The following is an 18,107-nucleotide window of genomic DNA, read 5'->3' on the forward strand; positions in this document are numbered from 1 at the left end:
TTTCACCAGTGGGGACCAGCAGAGCCACTAGCTGGGGAACCACCCACTGAGCCACTGGCCGGGAAACCTCTCCTTTACCGCACAGACGCGGAAACCACTGACAGCTCAGATGGCTAGATTTGCCGCCTACCACCAAGATGTGTTTCAGGACACTACTGTCTCTCGTACATTTGTAGTTGATAAACAACTTTTTTATGTAAACTTTTTTGTTGTTTTTTGTTTTTTTTGTTTTTCGAGACAGGGTTTCTCTGTGTAGCCCTGGCTGTCCTGGGACTCACTGTAAACCAGGCTGGCGTCGAACTCAGAAATCCGCCTGCCTCTGCCTCCCAAGTGCTGGGATTAAAGGCGTGCGTCACCTCGCCCGGTTTATGTAAACTTTAAATCAAAATTTACTGTTCTTGTTAATGAGAAATAGAAACTCACTGAACCTTTTCAAGTTAGATTTAACTGCTTGGAATTAGTATTTCAACTTATCTTTCTAAAAAGCACACCGACTCTTAAAGAACATATTCAAAGTGCCTGTGTGAGTTTCATGAGCAGCACGGTGTAAGCCATCCTGATTTGGCTGCTGAGATTCCGTAGTCCTTTAATGCAGACTTTCAGAAAGCGATTTCTAAAGTCGGTCTCGTCAACAGTGGCTGCTTCTTTTAAAGTTGTTCTTGGCGGAACTCATTTTGCCTTCCACTGTGCTAACAAAAACAAAAACCTGTCTTCTGAAGATTTACATGGCTCAGAACAACACTTAGTTTTCAACTAACATCAGAATGTTATAATAATAACATTACTATATTCCACACCTTATTATGCAATCCTGTGTGTCCCTTAAAATAAAGCTCAAAAATTGCTGCTCTGTGTAACTTTTTGTAAAGTGTGTGTGTGTGTGTGTGAGTGTGTGTGTGTGTGTGTGTGTGTGTGTGTGTGCGCGCGCGCACGCGCGCGCGTGTGTATGTACCATATATTATGAGATACATGTAGCCTGAATAAAAAGACACCGATCAGTGTGCTGCCATCCTATTGACCCTGCAACTCTCTTCCCTCCTTCCTGTCAATGCCTGTACATGAGTTTTCAAAATGGGAACTTGTCTAACAAGCATTCGCTTTTGAATGGCAAGTAGACACACCTGGGAATGGAAACGCTGCCTACTTTGCAGAAATACACTTGAGCAGGAGACCTCTCTGTGAGGTCTTGCCAGTAGAGTGGCATTCTCCATTATTAGTCTCAGCACTAGGGAAGCAGAGGCAGTAAGCTGGAGATCTACAGAGCTAGTTCTAAAACAGTCAGGGCTATACATCGAAACCCTATCTGGAGGAAAAGAAGAAGAGAAGGGAGGGAGAGGAGGAGGAGGAGGAGGGTGAGGAGGAGGAGGAATTAAAAAGAAGAAAACAGTGCAATAGAGTATGGAATAGGCATGAGCATCGGAGAGAATGAAGTTTGAACAATGATTTTTGAAAGGAGCAAAATTCACTGCGACAACCATACTGTAATTGTAATTCTTTTAGTTGTGAATCTTTCTAGTTAATCAACTCTTAGCATCACCTGTGGGAGCATAGGTCCGTAGCTCCAGCTGCTCTGGAGGCTTAAGCAGAGCATCTTTGAGCCCAGAAGTACAAGCCTGGATAAGAGAGTGAGATCTTGTCTCAAACAATAAATCCGAGGTCCATCCTGGGGACGCTGATACAAGAGTAACAAACTACCTTCCACATGAGGGTTTTATAGACTTCCCAAACAGAAACTCGGTTTCTATTGTCTTTATTATCTGTCCTTGGGCTACAACTGAACTTTCTGGTTCTGAGTCTATGAGTAATGTCTTCGTTGAAAAGGGAAGATTCTGCACTGAATACATAGCATGTGAACAGATTAATGCCTGGTCTTCAAATGTAGGTGAGAGGGATTCTCCCAGGTAAGTGTCAACTGGGTTTATGATTCTTTGGGGAGGGGGCAGGATTGATGCAGGGTTTCTTTGTGTGGCCCTGATTATCCTGGAACTCACTCTGTAGATCAGGCCTTGAACTCAAGAGATCCCCTGCCTCTGCCTCTGCCTCTGCCTCTGCCTCTGCCTCTGCCTCTGCCTCTGCCTCTGCCTCTGCCTCTGCCTCTGCCTCTGCCTCTGCCTCTGCCTCTGCCTCTGCCTCTGCCTCTGCCTCTGCCTCTGCCTCTGCCTCTGCCTCTGCCTCTGCCTCTGCCTCTGCCTCTGCCTCTGCCTCTGCCTCTGCCTCTGCCTCTGCCTCTGCCTCTGCCTCTGCCTCTGCCTCTGCCTCTGCCTCTGCCTCTGCCTCTGCCTCTGCCTCTGCCTCTGCCTCGAGTACTGGGATTACAGGCATGAGACACCACTGCCTGACTGAGTCTATGATTCTTTAATCAATGGTTTAAGCTATTGACTCAAAATATTAAGAAGTAGTATATTTTAGCTAGCACGGGCCATAACTCTAATATAAACACTTTGAAAACCTGTTAGAGAAAGGAAAAAAAAAAAAGCAAACTACTTTGGTGCCTACACTTTGGAGGGAGATCTTCATGAGTTTAAGACCAGCCTGATCTATATATCAATTCCAGACTGAGAGAGGCAAGAACAGAGCCAGGAGGAGTTGAGAGAGAACTGCTAGTAAATATTTGATGATACTTGAAAAATGCCCAATGTTTGTGAAACATCACATCCCATTTAAACCAATTTCATTATCCACGGTTAAAGCATAACTATCCGCTTCTGTGCTAGACAGAGTCTGCACACCTGTAATCTCCACACTTAGGTACCTGAGGCAGGAGGATGGGGAATCCAAGTCTAGTTTGGCATACATAGAAAGGACACGTCTCAAAGGAAAAAGAAATCCAAGTGAAACATGGTGGCATAAATCTGAAATGCTGGCACTCAGCAGACTGAGGCAGAAGGATTGCTGTGAGTTCCAGTTCGCTCTGGGTTGCAAAGTAAGATATCTCAAAAACACACTAGAAGCTGGGAAGATGGCTCACTGGATAGCTATGCACTCCTGACACCTGTTTTTTTTTTTTATTCTTAGAACCCACATAAAAGATATACATGGTATATCTTGGTACATACCTCTACAATCTTAGCCCTCTTACTGCAAGGTGGGAGGCAGAGATTGGAGAATTGGCCTTAAGTTCTTTAGCCAGCTGTCCTGGAGTACACAGAACATCAAGAGAAATAATAAGAGAGGCCCTGCTTCAAAACAAGGTAGAAGGAGATCACTGGCTCCTCAGAACTTGACATTTGTGTCCCAAATGTTCACCAAGACATACACACTTATGCTCACCTCTCTTTCTCCTCTCTCTCTCTCTCTCTCTCTCTCTCTCTCATCTAAAAACACCTACCATCAACAAACAAGCCAATATTGGATACAATGTAGAAGACTTTTTTTTTTCATTTTTTCTCTTTTGCTTATTTTCACTTTCTCTCAGAGACAAGATCTCTCTACATAACCCTGACTATCCAGGAACTCACCGTGTAGTTCATGCTGACCTCAGACTCAGAGCTCTGCCTGAGTTGTGCACCATCGTGCCCAGCTAAGCAAATATATTGTTAAGGGGACTGGACAGATGATTGGCAGGTAAAAATATCTGCTGTCAAATCTGATGATGTGGGTTCAATTCCCAGAACCCACAGGATGAGGAGAACTGACTCTCTCAAGTAGATCTCCATATGTGCACTGTAGTATGAGTAAGCCCATACACATACTCACATGCAAATGAATACATGCAATTAAAAATTTAAATATATATAGTTAAATGGAGGGGAATAAAGTGAAAGATAGTATAATCACAGAATTTATATACAAAATACTAGCGTTCCTGTGCCGTGTGAGTTTTCCCCCTCCTGTGAAAATGTGAATAAATGTATATTTACCTGAGGGCACCAAGAACAAGCCAAAGAAAATTATTCCACTCAAATATAATTTAGTGAAACTATAAGTTTTTTGGAGGTATTTACAGGAGTGTGGATGACTCAAAGACTGCATTACAAAAGTCCAGGGCAGTATGGATGACAACTCACAAAAGTTGTATCCCTGAGCCCCCGAAGGACTTGCACATCTGATGGTCCTGGAGTCTACCCCCTAGCAATGGTCCCTGCTTGTATAGCCTGAAGTAGGGGTGGGCCTGGCAATTTATAAATCTTCCTGGGACTGAACCTGTAAACTTTGTTCACTTCTGGACTTTTATGAGACTCCCTCCTCTAGGAAGGAATATTTCAACTCAGAGGAAAACTTGTATATGCATATAAAAATAGCTACTAGCAACAAAAGACTGGCATTCCTTTAAAGTAGGGACAGAGCACTTTGTAGGAGTTACACATTTTTTAATTCTCCATGTCTTGTGTGTATATTATGTTTAAATAGGAACCAGAGAAATGGCTCAGTGAACAAGATCTCTTGCTCTTTGCAGAGAACCTGCCGTGTTTGATTCTCAGCACCCACATAGTGGCTCATAACCTTTTATTGCTCCAGAAAATCTGATGCACTCTTCTGACTTTTGTGGGAATAGGCTAGATCGAGGCGCGCGCGCACACCCACACACCCATACACCACATGCACAGGCAAAACAATCATACACATAAAATAAATGTCAAAAAAATGTTTAAGCTGTATATAAATAATGGAGTTTTGATTTGGAGACGTGATATTCATTTGTAGACCCAGATGGCCTTCAAGATGAGGATTAGAACTCGGATTGCCTTAGTCGACTAACCTCTCAGAAGATTTTGAGGCGAAATGATCAAATTTATTGTTCATAGGTGGCAACCTGGCGATAAAGACAAGTCCACGGGAAAAGCCTAACCTCAACCTCCAAGATAGAATCTCCCGCCAGCGCTGAAAGTACCTGCGGGGGGAGGAAGGGGGGGGGAGAACGCACAGGGCCTGCGCGCACCTCCCCGCGGCGAAGCTCCAACCCGCCAATCAAAAGCGTCGCTGGACGCAGGCGCGCTACGCGCTGACTCGGCCAAGATGGCGACGCCCAGCTGGCTTCTACTCCGGTGACAGTTCCGGGCGTCTCTAGCTAGCTTCCCTCAACATGTTCCTTCTCCGAGGCCGTGGCCATTGGGCCGCAGCGTCCCTCGGCAGACGGCTGCCTTTGCGTCGCCTCCGCAGCGACAGCGCGGCGCCCTGCACCCCGCACTTCGACGTGGTAGTTATCGGAGGAGGGCACGCGGGGACCGAGGCGGCCGCCGCCGCCGCTCGCTGTGGCTCGCGGACCCTGCTTCTCACGCACCGCGTGGACACGATCGGTGAGGAGCCCCGCGGCCGCGGCGGGAACTCTACGTCCGACCGAGCGCGGGCAGGGTTGCGGTGGACCGGAGTGGCCGGTGCCCGGGGTCAGGGAGCGGAGGACTGAAAGCCACGGCGGCTGCTGGGCAGGTCGCTGGGTTGACCCTCCCCGTATTGTCATCTCAGAGAAATCCCGAGTTAACATTTTCACACCCGTCTTGTTAAGCGACCGACGTGGTGCGTCCACGGAGAGCTTGTCAAGCTCTGCCGCCGCTTGTCGCGTTCCGTATTTCCATTGCGTGTTTTGTGCTGATAGGCGCCTCAGCTTACGCACCTCGTTTTCATTATCCATCCGACACTTGATAAACATTAGGCTGATCCCGCTTCTAGGCTCTGGCGAGTAGTGTCTCGTTAAATATAGAAGTCCACTTGTCACTTCACACAGATTTAAATTCTTTTAGACATATACACAGTAGTGCAAAACCTGTGTTCTATCAACGCTGTAGGATATGTCTAAAAAACATTTCAGAGGCCTACTAATGATTCTCATAAATGAGACAGTGCTGTGTAGACCAAGCTGGCTTGGAAGTCACAGTGATCCATCTGCCTCAGCCTCCTGAGTGCTGGGATTCAAGGTGTACCCAATCACGCCTGACCAAAGTGATGAAGGAAGGTGGTACATTATCAAGTATTCCTTGGCTTCAAAGAAGAAAGGTAACTTGGCTTAGACGATAGAGTCCATAGGAATGCAGAGAACGGGAATGAGTCGCCCATTTTCTGCTAATTCCTCCTCTCTTTGAAGTTAGAGGAGAGCGTGTTGGGGTTTATTGTTTTAAATGAATCTGATTAGTCTGATTACCTTTCCGAGCACTCTTTATTAAGTAATATGTACAGGGTACTCTATTATGATCATATCCATTCTCTTTAGGTCAGATGTCCTGTAATCCTTCCTTTGGTGGCATCGGAAAGGGGCATTTGATGAGAGAAGTGGATGCCTTGGATGGTCTGTGTTCCCGGATCTGTGACCAGTCTGGTATACATTACAAAGTGCTAAACCGGCGTAAGGGCCCTGCTGTGTGGGGACTGAGAGCACAGATTGACCGGAAACTTTATAAACAGAACATGCAGGTGAGCACAGGCGAGGCCAGGGGTGAGCACCCACGGTGAGGCCAGGAGGGACTGTGGGCTTCTCCAACTGCTCTTTCAACTGGCATTCTCTGTTGACAGAAAGAAATCCTGAGCACGCCCCTACTCACTGTTCAGAAGGGAGCTGTAGAAGATCTAGTTCTTGCAGAACCAGAGCCTGGGTACCCTGGGAAGTCCAGGGTCAGAGGTGTTGTCCTGGGTATGTACTGGCTAATAATGCTAATACCAGCCTAGCAAACTCTGTGAGAAACTTGCTTTAGAGAAGAGCATGCAGACATTTTTGCTGTTCCAGGAAATTCTGGTTTTCAATGCCTGGATAAGAAAATTATGTAAATAGTCATGCGTCTCTTCATTTTGACCATCGTGAATCTCAGTCAAATTCTAGGTTCATTAATATTATTTTAGTGCCAGGCAGTGGTGGCACACACCTTTAATCCCAGCACTTGTGGGGCAGAGGCAGGCAGATTTCTGAGTTCGAGGCCAGCCTGGTCTACAGAGTGAGATCCAGGACAGCCAGGGCTACACAGAGAAACCCTGTCTCGAAACAAAACAAAACAAAACAAAAAATACCCAAAAACAACAAAACAAAACAAAATACTGTTTTAGTGTAATACTCCAAAACAATTTGTGTCTTTTATCCAGCTTCTTCTATCATAAATTTGTTTCTATATTTGTTCATTTTCTGTGTGAAGTGTGTGTGTGTGTGTGTGTGTGTACTTTACACACATAGGTATGAGGGATGGAATTCAGGCCATCAAGTTTGGCAAAGCACCTTTATCCACTGAGCCATCTCAACCAGGGTCCCCACCCCAACACACACTGTCTAGAAAAAAACCAAAAAAAAAAAAAAACCCATGTGAGGCAGATTTCACTACATCACCCACCCCTACTTTCTTGTCTTACTTAAGGTTAGTATTGCTGTGATGTAATGCCATGACGAAAGGCAGGCTGGGGAGGAAAGGGTTGATTTGGCTTAGTATCCTGAACCACAGTCCACTGAGGGAAGCCAAAACAGGACTTCAAAGTGGGCAAGAACCTGGAGGCAGGAGGCGATCCAGAGACCACACAGGAGTGCTGCTTACTAGCTTGCTCAACTTGCTTTCTTACAGGAGGACCCTGGACCTCCAGTCCAGGCGTGGCCCCGCCCACAACAGGCTCGGCCCTCCCACATGAATAACTACTCAAGAAAATGTTCTATATGGTTGCCTACCGCCCGGTCTTAGGGAGGCAGTTTCCCAGTGCCTCTCAGAACACTCTAGCCAATGTTAGCTTGACATAAAATTAGCCCAGCTCCTCAACCTCAGCCTTTCTGGTTCTCTCCTTTCTGACCTTTGCAAGGAGGAACTAGTTCAGTCTTACTAGTTTCTTCTCTTCCCTCTATCAGTTACCATTCTTCCAGCTACTATCTAGCATTCAGAAGTGGATACAACTTTTTTCTTTCTTTCTTTCTTTCTTTCTTTTTTTTTTTTTTGAGTGAGGTTTTCCTGTGTAATCAGGGTTGGCCTCGAATTCACACAAATTCACCTGCTTCTAATTTCCAAGTGCTGCAGTTAAAGGCATGCACCTCACATGGGCTATTTTATACATTTTAAAAATTCCTTTCAATACCTGACAATTTAAAAAAGAGAAGAAATCATGTTGTATTTAACCAAAATGCTAAAGTCAGTTAACTTTTGACTGTACCCTCACCAAGTGCAGCAGGCCTGTGTGCTTCTTTAGGAACCTCGTGCTTCCCCTGCTACAACACTGCTTAGATTCTTGAGATTCACAACATACAGCCATCCAGAGTGATTGTGCACGTGTGTGTAGTGGGTAGAGGTCAGCATTAGGTGTCTTCCACACTCGTTTATTTTTTCTGCTTATTTATTTTCACACTACTGGGGGACATGTCTGGCACACTCAAGGAAGTTAGCAGCATGCAGGAGATTACGTCACTTCCACCGTGTGGGTTCCAGGGACCAGCCTTTACAGCAAGTTCCTTTTTGTCTGCTGAGCCTTCTCACCAAGCTCCAGAGTTGCTTAGTTTTGGAAACAGTGTCTCTCACTGATCCTGGTGCTCACTGACACAGCCAGCCTGGCTGTTCCATTGTTCCAGTGCTGAGGTCACAGACACCCAGCACTGTGGCCTACATGCAGGTTTCTTATTCATTTGGAATTCTTTGTTTTGAGTGCTAAATAAAGAGAAGTTGATCTATAGGAACAAGCTTTCACTTATAAGTTGGATGCTTTTAGAGATGAAATGTGTAGAAAGGTATCAACTATAGTTGATAATACAATGTTGTACCCTGAGATTTTTTTTTTTTTTGGTTTTTCGAGACAGGGTTTCTCTGTATAGCCCTGGCTGTCCTGGAACTCACTCTGTAGACCAGGCTGGCCTCGAACTCAGAAATCCGCCTGCCTCTGCCTCCCGAGTGCTGGGATTAAAGGCGTGCGCCACCACGCCTGGCTGCGAGATTTTTCTAGGTATGGTTATGGGACTCATTTTGTACAAGGTACCTATAACACCATGATATACATCATAAATATGTACTGTTTTTCTGTTTGTTAGTACTTTAATAAACAGTTTATATTGAAAATTGTATTTTATTGCTAGGCAATGGTGGTGCAAACCTTTAATCCCAGTGCTCAGAAGGCAGAGGCAGGTGGATCTTTGTGAGTTCCAGAATAGCCAGAGCTACATAGAGAGAGCCTATCTCAAATAAATACATAAATACAATTAAATACACATACATATGTATTGATGAAAAATACATTTGTTCATGCTTTAATAAAGTTTTTAAAAAGAACTACAAAAAATTTTCAAGTTTTTAGAGACAGGAAGTTTTTCTGTAATTATTTTTTTTGCAGTGGTGGAGGCTTTTGAGGTTTTTTGGTTTCGTTTTGTTTAGAATGGACTTCTCTGTATAGCCCTGGCTGTTCTAGAACTCACTCTGTAGACCAGGCTGGCCTCAAACTTACAGATATTCACCTGCCTCTACCTCTTGAGCCCTGGGACTAAAGGTGTGCACCACCACTGCTGGCTCTGGAATTCTCATATAAAGTACTTACATTCTATTTTCTTCTGTGGTAACAATGAGGAAAATACTTTACTGGTTTGTTTAGTTTTGTTTTGTTCTTAATCATTTAGCAGATGGAAGTACAATTTATGCAGAGAGTGTAATTCTGACTACTGGGACATTTCTGAGAGGCATGATCATAATTGGATTGGAGATGCATCCTGCAGGACGTTTGGGGGATCAGCCCTCCATAGGGTTGGCTCAGACTCTGGAGAAGTTGGGATTTATGGTAGGAAGACTAAAGACTGGAACTCCACCCCGACTCGCTAAAGAGTCCATTAATTTCTCCATTCTAAACAAGCACACACCAGATGATCCATCCATACCATTCAGCTTTCTCAGTGACAGCGTGTGGATCAAGGTAAGACAGTTACAGAAACCCGGGTTGATGGCTGATACTAGGTATTCACAGCAGGACAGATCCTAACTGTCTTTTTCCTCTCCTTCTGCTGTCATTTTAAAGTTTTGCTTTGTTTTTATTTATGTGTCTGTTAGTTAATTTAGCAATTGGGTCTTTTCCTATACATTGTTAAATTTCATTATTTCATTTCTATATAACTTACTTTGTCTACTGCCTCAGTTACTTTTCTGTTGCTAAGACACTATGACCAAGGCAACTTACAGAAGATTTTTTCGGGACCTTACAGGTCCAGAGGGTGAGTCCATGACTGTCATGATAGGGAGCATGGCAGTAGGCATGGCACTGGAGCAATGGGTGAGAGCTTAAATCTTGATCCAACACCTGAGGGGGAGAAAGAGAGCAAGCTAATTAGGAATGTCTCTAGTCAAAGCTTATCATCAGTGTCACACCCCCTCCAGCAAAGCCATACTCCTACCCTAATCCTTCTCAAACAGTTCTACCAACGAGGGACCCAGTGCTCAAATATAGGAGCCTATAGGAGCCGTTATTCACTTAAACTACTACGTACAAAACCTTTCTGAAACAATTTCAGGTTTACAAAGTAGGAAAACAGACTGAGGGTAAGGTGGTATATGGCTCAGTAGAGATTGTGAGCCTTCCCTCTAAATAATTCAATATGAACCTCAACTAAACACAAATGTCCTGTAATATAAATGCAGTGCGGTGTTGAAATTTGAGGACTGTCATACTGATCCAATGTTGTTATTAATAGATATCCCTAGCCAGAGTCTACTGATTCCCCACCCCTAATCTAGGTCTGTATTTACGTTGTTTTCACATTTATTCTAAATTGTCTTCTGTCTTTATTTGCATGTGACAACAGCCTTCAGGAATAGTTCTGTCCTACCACATGGGTCCTAGAGACTGCAGTAGTCAGGTCAGCAGGCTTGGCAGCAGGTGCCTCCACCTGCTAATCTGTCTGGATGGCTCACACTTTGCATTATGCTTCTGTTTCTTGGGTTTAGGGGGAGGGTTGTATTGGTTATTGAACCTAGGGTTTTGCACATATGAGATGAGTACTCTGTCACTGAGATGCACTCCCTGTCCCCACCTGTCCTTGAAATGGAAAAAGTAAGTACAATGTATGTTTAGAATTAAGGATTAGGGGGCTTGAGATATGTCTCGGTAGTTAAGAGCACTGTCTGCTCTTCCAGCAGAGCCTGGTTCAATTCCTAGCACCCGCATGACAGCTTACAACTGTCTGTCACTCCAGTCCCAGGGGATCGGACTCCCTCTACAGACACTGCATGCATGTGGTACACAGATAGACATTTAGGCAAAACACTCATACACACTCAAAAAACAATCTGAATTAAGTATTTTAGATACTGTTGTGTCGTTCGTTCTTTCTCATTAAAGTTATTGGTTTTTTGTTTGTTTGTATAATGTTTTATATATGCATGGGAACAAAGGTGCCTGTGCTTGCTAGAAGCATCAGATACTCCTGGAGCTGAAGTTACCTGTGGTTGTAAGCCAGCCAATGTCTATGCTGAGAACTGAGCCCTCAGCAAACGCAGTAGTACTTGCTTTTTACTGCTGAGCCATCTTTCCACCCCACCCACCACCCACCCTTTTTTAAGATAAGATCTCAACAGTGTAGCTGAACTAAGACTTTCTGGAACTCAGTGATGATCCTTCCAGGACTTATGGGCGTGAGCCACCATGTCTGGCTTATTTCATTCCTCTTAGTTCTATAGTTATGGTTATGGTTTTTAGATAGATTCTCACTCTATAGCCCTGGCCAGATACAGTATCTGTATCTAGTATGGGTTAGAGATGTGCACCACTGTATCTGTATCTAGTATGGGTTAGAGATGTGCACCACTGTATCTGTATCTAGTATGGGTTAGAGATGTGCACCACTGTATCTGTATCTAGTATGGGTTAGAGATGTGCACCACTGTATCTGTATCTAGTATGGGTTAGAGATGTGCGCCACTGTATCTGTATCTAGTATGGGTTAGAGATGTGCACCACTGTATCTGTATCTAGTATGGGTTAGAGATGTGCGCCACTGTATCTGTATCTAGTATGGGTTAGAGATGTGTACCACTGTATCTGGCTGTTTCACACCCTTAAAAACATTTATTTACTTGTGTGGGTGCCGTGTGCTGTGACATTCGGTTGGGGGTCAGAGGACAACTTGAGGGAGGCAGGGTTCCTCTGTCAGGTAGGTTCCAGAGATCAAACCCAGATGATTAGCCTCAGTGACAAGTACCCTTATCCTCTGAGCCATTGATTGGTTGGTTGGTTAGTTGATTGATTGATTGATTGATTGATTGATTGAGGTAGAGTTTCACTATGTAGCCCTGACCTAGAACTTACTCGGTAGACCAATTGGCTTTGAGATCTGCTTGCCTCTCTCCCCCAAGTGCTGGGATTAAAGGCATTCACTAGCATCTCCTGGCTACTGAATCACTTGGCTGGCTTGGTTTCATTCCTTTTTGGTGATTTTTGAGACATTTATAGATATCAGATCATTTCATTTATATTTTTGCATGTTTTTAACAAAAGTTCACAGTATTATTACAACCAAACTTTGTTTAGTATTGGAGTTTTCTTGAGACAGGGTCTTACTATGTAACTCTATTAAGGAAGACTTCCTACCTCACCTTCCCAAGTGCTAGGATTATCAACATGAAGCACTAAGCCTACTAAAACATCAAAAAATGTTTTTCTGTGTATGTGTGTGTGTTTAAAGAGAGGGTAGATCTGGCTGGCCTGGAACTCTAGACCAGGCTGGCTTCGAACCTAGCAATCCATCTACCTCTGTCTCCTGAGTGCTGGGATTAAAGGCATGGGCCACCACCATGCAGCTGGTTCTATGATTCTTTAATGTATGGTTCAAGCTAATGGCTTAAAATGTTAAGAAGTAAAGCCAGGCGTGGTGGCGCACGCCTTTAATCCCAGCACTCGGGAGGCAGAGGCAGGTGGATTTCTGAGTTCGAGGACAGCCAGGGCTACACAGAGAAACCCTGTCTCGGGGGAAAAAAAAAGTTACGTAGTGTATTTCAGTTAAGGTAGGCCACCACCACCTGGCTAAAACATTCATAATGTCATCTGGTGCTCAGTTTTTCCCTAATTTCCTCAAACATAGTTCGTTCTATTTGAGTGTGTATGTGTGTTTTCTCTCCCTACCCCCTTGATTGCTCTCTCTCCCACTCCCTCACCTCTGTGGCCTCTGACTTGCGTGTGAAGATCACATGCTAGTGGTGGACACCTAATGGGAGTTATCCCCTTCCACTATGGAAACCCAGATTGTCCCTCATTATCATCCCTTGGGTGTGTTTCTTGCAGTAGTTTTATTTTAAGCTATTTTAAAAATGACCAAGAGAGAAGTGAGTGTACACATTCCATTAGAGGCTGCTTTATATCTTGTTCCTGTCCCCAGTATTTATGTATAAAAGGAGTTAAGTTTTTCCCCCTAGAGCTCCCCATATCCTAGATTTGTCTGATTATTGCCTGTACCGTTTTTCCCAGAAACTAATAATTAGATTTAGAAACTTCTTATGTTTAGGTTCACCTGTTGGGATATATGCTTATTTTTGTCAGGAACATTTAATTATGTACAAACGAGATATGTGTTAACGAAGTCAGTATTGCGTAGAATTTATTTGAATAAGCAGCAGGTCAGTCAGTAAAGGAGCAATGGCCGCGTGCAATCTCAGCAGTCAGTCAGTAAAGGAGCAATGGCCGCGTGCAATCTCGGCAGTCAGTCAGTAAAGGAGCAATGGCCGAGTGCAATCTCGGCAGTCAGTCAGTAAAGGAGCAATGGCCGCGTGCAACCTCAGCAGTCAGTCAGTAAAGGAGCAATGGCCGCGTGCAACCTCGGCAGTCAGTCAGTAAAGGAGCAATGGCCGCGTGCAATCTCAGCAGTCAGTCAGTAAAGGAGCAATGGCCGCGTGCAATCTCGGCAGTCAGTCAGTAAAGGAGCAATGGCCGCGTGCAACCTCAGCAGTCAGGAGCTAGAACAGGAGAGCCAGAGTTTAAGGATAGCTTCTCTCCTGAGAGCTCCAGGCCAGTTAGGCTGCTCAGGACCCTGTCTCAAACAGACAAGCAGGTGACGTCTGCACTGTATCTGCTTGCTGTCTTCTAGCCGGAAGACCAACTGCCATGTTACTTGACTCACACCAACCCCCGAGTGGATGCGATTGTCCTTGAGAACCTTCACCTGAATAGCCACGTTCAGGAAACTACAAAAGGGCCCCGGTAAGGACAGAAGCCAGTGCTTAATCACTTTAAGGAATGAGGAAAACTTTTTCTGTCATTGAATTTACTTGAAGTTTTAATGTCTTGTTCTAGATACTGTCCCTCTATTGAATCAAAGGTTTTACGTTTTCCAAATCGTCTGCATCAGGTTTGGTTGGAGCCTGAAGGAATGGATTCCGACCTCATCTACCCGCAAGGGTTATCTGTTACACTGCCAGCTGAGTTACAGGAGAAAATGATAACATGCATCAGAGGCTTGGAGAAAGCCAAAATGGTTCACCCAGGTAAAGAGGGCCCCAGATGCTCTGCAGTGTGAGCAGCAAGGCGGTCTTAGCTCCGACCATTGTTACTTAACACTCCATAAAAGTAGCCCAAGCTAGACATGGGGGACGTACATCTGTAATCCTAGTACTTAAAGGTAACACGGGAAGCTATCTGCAAGCTTGAGGCAGTGTGGCTACATAGCAAGACCCTGTGTCAAAATTTATAAAGATGGAGCCCAGCATCCATCCATCTGCTGTGCTCTGATGTGCTTTGAGTCTCCTCCCTTAGCCACATGCAGCGACTTACCGTGTGCTCTTGTTCTTTGGTCAGGCTATGGTGTGCAGTATGATTATTTAGACCCCCGTCAGATCAGTCCTTCCCTCGAGACACACTTGGTTCAGCGGCTGTTCTTTGCTGGACAGATAAATGGAACCACTGGCTATGAGGAAGCTGCAGCTCAGGTGAGATTTGTTTGTTTTGTTTAAGATCAGGTCTCTCTATGCAGTCTTGGCTATGAAGCTCACTATGTAAACTAGGCCCACTTGAAACTCTCAGAGATCTACCTGCCTCTGCCTCCCAAGTGCTAAGATTAATGGTGTAAGCCATCAGGCCCACCCAGTTCCAGCTAAGAGTTGATTCAGATTCATATGGTACTATAAACAAAGAAAATTAGTGTTCATTTCTTAATTGTCTATTGTGTTAACTATACAGATCTTAGATACAACAGTATTTCAGGCTAAGTGGAGATAGTTGTATATACTTGTTTTGTTTTGAAATAGGGTCTTGCTATATAGTAGCCCAAACTCATCTTTTATTTTGGTTTTTTGTTTGATTGGTTGGTTGGTTTTAGGGTTTTGGTTTTGGTTTTTTTTTTTGGTTTTGGTTTTGTTTGTTTTTTTTCAGATAGGGACTCGTAGCCCAGACTGGCCTCAAACTTGCTATATAGCCAAGGCTGACCTCGACAATTCAGACCCACCTTCACCTTCGTACTGCTGAGATCAAAAGCATGCACCACCACTCCCGGCTCAAACTGCTGATCTCTCTGCTTCACCTCCCTAGCGCTAGGATTGCAGGCGCATGTGTGCCATGTTGCCCAGCTTGTGGGATATGATTTTGAAAGAACTTACAACTAGTTTCTGAGTCCCTAGATATGCTAGCATGTTGTGAAAATATGGGATTGCTTCTAAAGTGTAAAAAAGACTATTTAATTCTTTGAAGATGATCATATTGTTATTACTATTCTGGCTTTCTGTGTTGTGTCTGTGCATTTGTGCATGTTGAGGTCAGAGATCAGCATTAAGTATTTTTCTCTGGTGTTCCTCACCTTATATTATTTTATGTGTATGCGTGTTATGTCCCCATGTTTGTCTGTATACTATGTGTGTGCCTGGTGCCTATGGAGGCCAGAACACGACCTTAGATTCCCTGGAACTAGAGATACAGATGATTATGAGCCACCATATGGATGCTAGGGATCAAATCCAAGGCCCCTGGAAAAGCAGCAATACCCTTTCCTGCTTTATAGCCAGTTCTCTAGCTGCCTTCTTTTTCTTTTTTTTTTTTTCTTTTAGTTATGTATGGGGTGGTGGTATGAGCACATGAAGGTAGGTGCCAGGAGAGGGGTACCCTAGAGCTGGAGTTATAGATGACTGTGAGCTGCCCAGCATGAGTACAGCAAACCAAACTTGGGAACTCGGCAAGAGCAGTACACATGCTTAACCTTTTGAACTACCTCCTCAACCCCTCTACCTTATATTTTAAGACAGAATCTCTCATTAGAGCTCACCAGTTAAGCTAAACTGACTAACCAGTGAGCTTCAGTGACGTGTCTCTGCCTCCCTCGGAACTGAGCCCTATGCTCAGCTTCTCGGGAGGGTGTTTAGGATCAAATTTAGGTTCTTGTGCTTTTGAGGTAGCATCTTTTTTTTTTTTTTAAGATTTATTTATTATATGTAAGTACACTGTAGCTGTCTTCAGACACACCAGAAGAGGGAGTCAGATCTTGTTACGGATGGTTGTGAGCCACCATGTGGTTGCTGGGATTTGAACTCTGGACCTTCGGAAGAGCAGTCGGGTGCTCTTACCCACTGAGCCATCTCACCAGCCCTTGAGGTAGCATCTTATGAAATCATTCTAACCTCCCATAATCTTTACCACTATCTTGGTTGATCAGTGTTGCATTGCTATAAAGAGATACCACATACATGTGTATGTATGTGTATATGTATATATGTATGTGTATATGTGTGTGTATATGTATGTGTGTTGTGTATATGTATGTGTGTGTGTGTGTATGAATATGAAAGCATTTAAGGGGGCTGGTGAGATGGCTCAGTGGGTAAGAGCACCCGACTGCTCTTCCAAAGGTCCAGAGTTCAAATCCCAGCAACCACATGGTGGCTCACAACCATCCGTAACGAGATCTGACGCCCTCTTCTGGTGTGTCTGAAGACAGCTACAGTGTACTTACATATAATAAATAAATAAATCTTTAAAAAAAAAAAAAAAAAGAAAGCATTTAATTGGAGCTTGCTTACAGCTTCAGAGGCTTAGTCCATTGTCATGGTGGCAAACAGGCAGACATGGTGCTGGAGAAGGAGCTGAGACTTGTACATCTGAATTTATAGACAACAGGAAGAGAGAGAGACTGGGGCCTGCCTTGGGCTTTTGAAACCTCAAAGCCCCCAGTGATACAACTATTCCAACAAGGCCACACCTCTTAATCCTTTCAAGTAGTTCCACTCTGATGAATAAGCATTCAAATATATGAGCCTCTGAGGACCCCACTACACAATGATAAAAATTATATCATTTGTTTGTACATGTAAAAAAGCTAGAGACCTCTCACAAGTGAGTTTGTAAAAATGCACACCTCTCCACCCCAGGCCACAGGAGTGAATCATAGCAGACTAACATGTTGTGTTTCTGAGTGTGGGTCATTTCCCTCTCTTTCATTCCTTATGAACCTGCTTGCTTCCTACCCTATGTGTTTGTTTTTGTTTTTTAAGACAGGATTTTCCTGTGTAGCCCTGGCTGTCCTGGAACTCACTCTGTAGACCTGGCTGGCTTAGAATTCAGAGGTCCACCTACCTCAGCCTCCTGAGTGCTGGGACTAAAGGCGTGTGCCCCCACTCCCCACGGCCCAGCTCTTCCTTCCTGTGTGGGTTTTCCCTAGATAGCGTGCTGCATAGAATAGCTATTTGTTCAGTTCATAATGGCCTCTTAAACATTTCAGTCCTCTTCTAGGGGGTGATAGCTGGAATCAATGCCAGTCTACGAGTCAGTCGAAAGCCACCCTTTGTTGTGAGTCGCACAGAAGGCTACATAGGAGTCTTGATTGATGACCTCACTACCCTGGGCACCAGTGAGCCATACCGAATGTTCACTAGCAGAGTAGAGTTCCGATTGTCACTGCGCCCCGATAATGCTGACACCCGGCTCACGTTCCGAGGTAACTTTTAATGAGTCTTGTAATGTATTTCACTGCTTTGGGGTTTTATTGGTTTGTGTAATTGTTTTGAGGTAGGATCTCTTACAGTGTGGCCTCAGATGACTTTGAATTCCTGTTCTCCTTGACCACACCTATCAAGTAGTAGGTGACTACTACATCCAGCCATGGGAAGTGAGTGTTGGTGGGGAGCTATTGAGACAAGGTCTCCACGTCTGTGCGCAGTGTGATGCCACGCCCTGTACTCTGCTGGTCTTTTATAAATAAAAGATTTATTTATTATTATACATAAGTCACTGTAGCTGTCTTCAGACACACCAGAAGAGGGCGTCAGATCTCATTACGG

The 18,107-nt window shown here is 44.4% G+C and overlaps 1 protein-coding gene across 4 annotated transcripts in view; it reads left to right on the plus strand.

Annotated features, from left to right (window-relative positions):
* Positions 1-205: 205 nt before the first annotated feature.
* Positions 206-18,107, plus strand: part of Mto1 (mitochondrial tRNA translation optimization 1) — a 30,687-nt gene continuing 12,785 nt past the window's right edge. For 2 of the 4 annotated variants that reach the window (XR_001779005.2, XR_003947995.1), the window contains exons 1-8: positions 206-5,237; positions 6,146-6,345; positions 6,445-6,562; positions 9,491-9,780; positions 13,937-14,049; positions 14,143-14,333; positions 14,644-14,774; positions 17,549-17,764. Coding sequence is in view for 1 of the 4 variants with exons in the window: in NM_026658.2 (NP_080934.2) it covers positions 5,024-5,237; positions 6,146-6,345; positions 6,445-6,562; positions 9,491-9,780; positions 13,937-14,049; positions 14,143-14,333; positions 14,644-14,774; positions 17,560-17,764 (1,462 nt within the window). In the remaining 3 variants the exon portion in view is untranslated. The remainder of the gene's footprint in view (positions 5,238-6,145; positions 6,346-6,444; positions 6,563-9,490; positions 9,781-13,936; positions 14,050-14,142; positions 14,334-14,643; positions 14,775-17,548; positions 17,765-18,107) is intronic. The other 2 variants (XR_870765.3, NM_026658.2) reach the window with 2 other exon arrangements.

The sequence above is a fragment of the Mus musculus genome, chromosome 9 (assembly GCF_000001635.26).
Source record: "Mus musculus strain C57BL/6J chromosome 9, GRCm38.p6 C57BL/6J".
Lineage (NCBI taxonomy): Eukaryota > Metazoa > Chordata > Mammalia > Rodentia > Muridae > Mus > Mus musculus.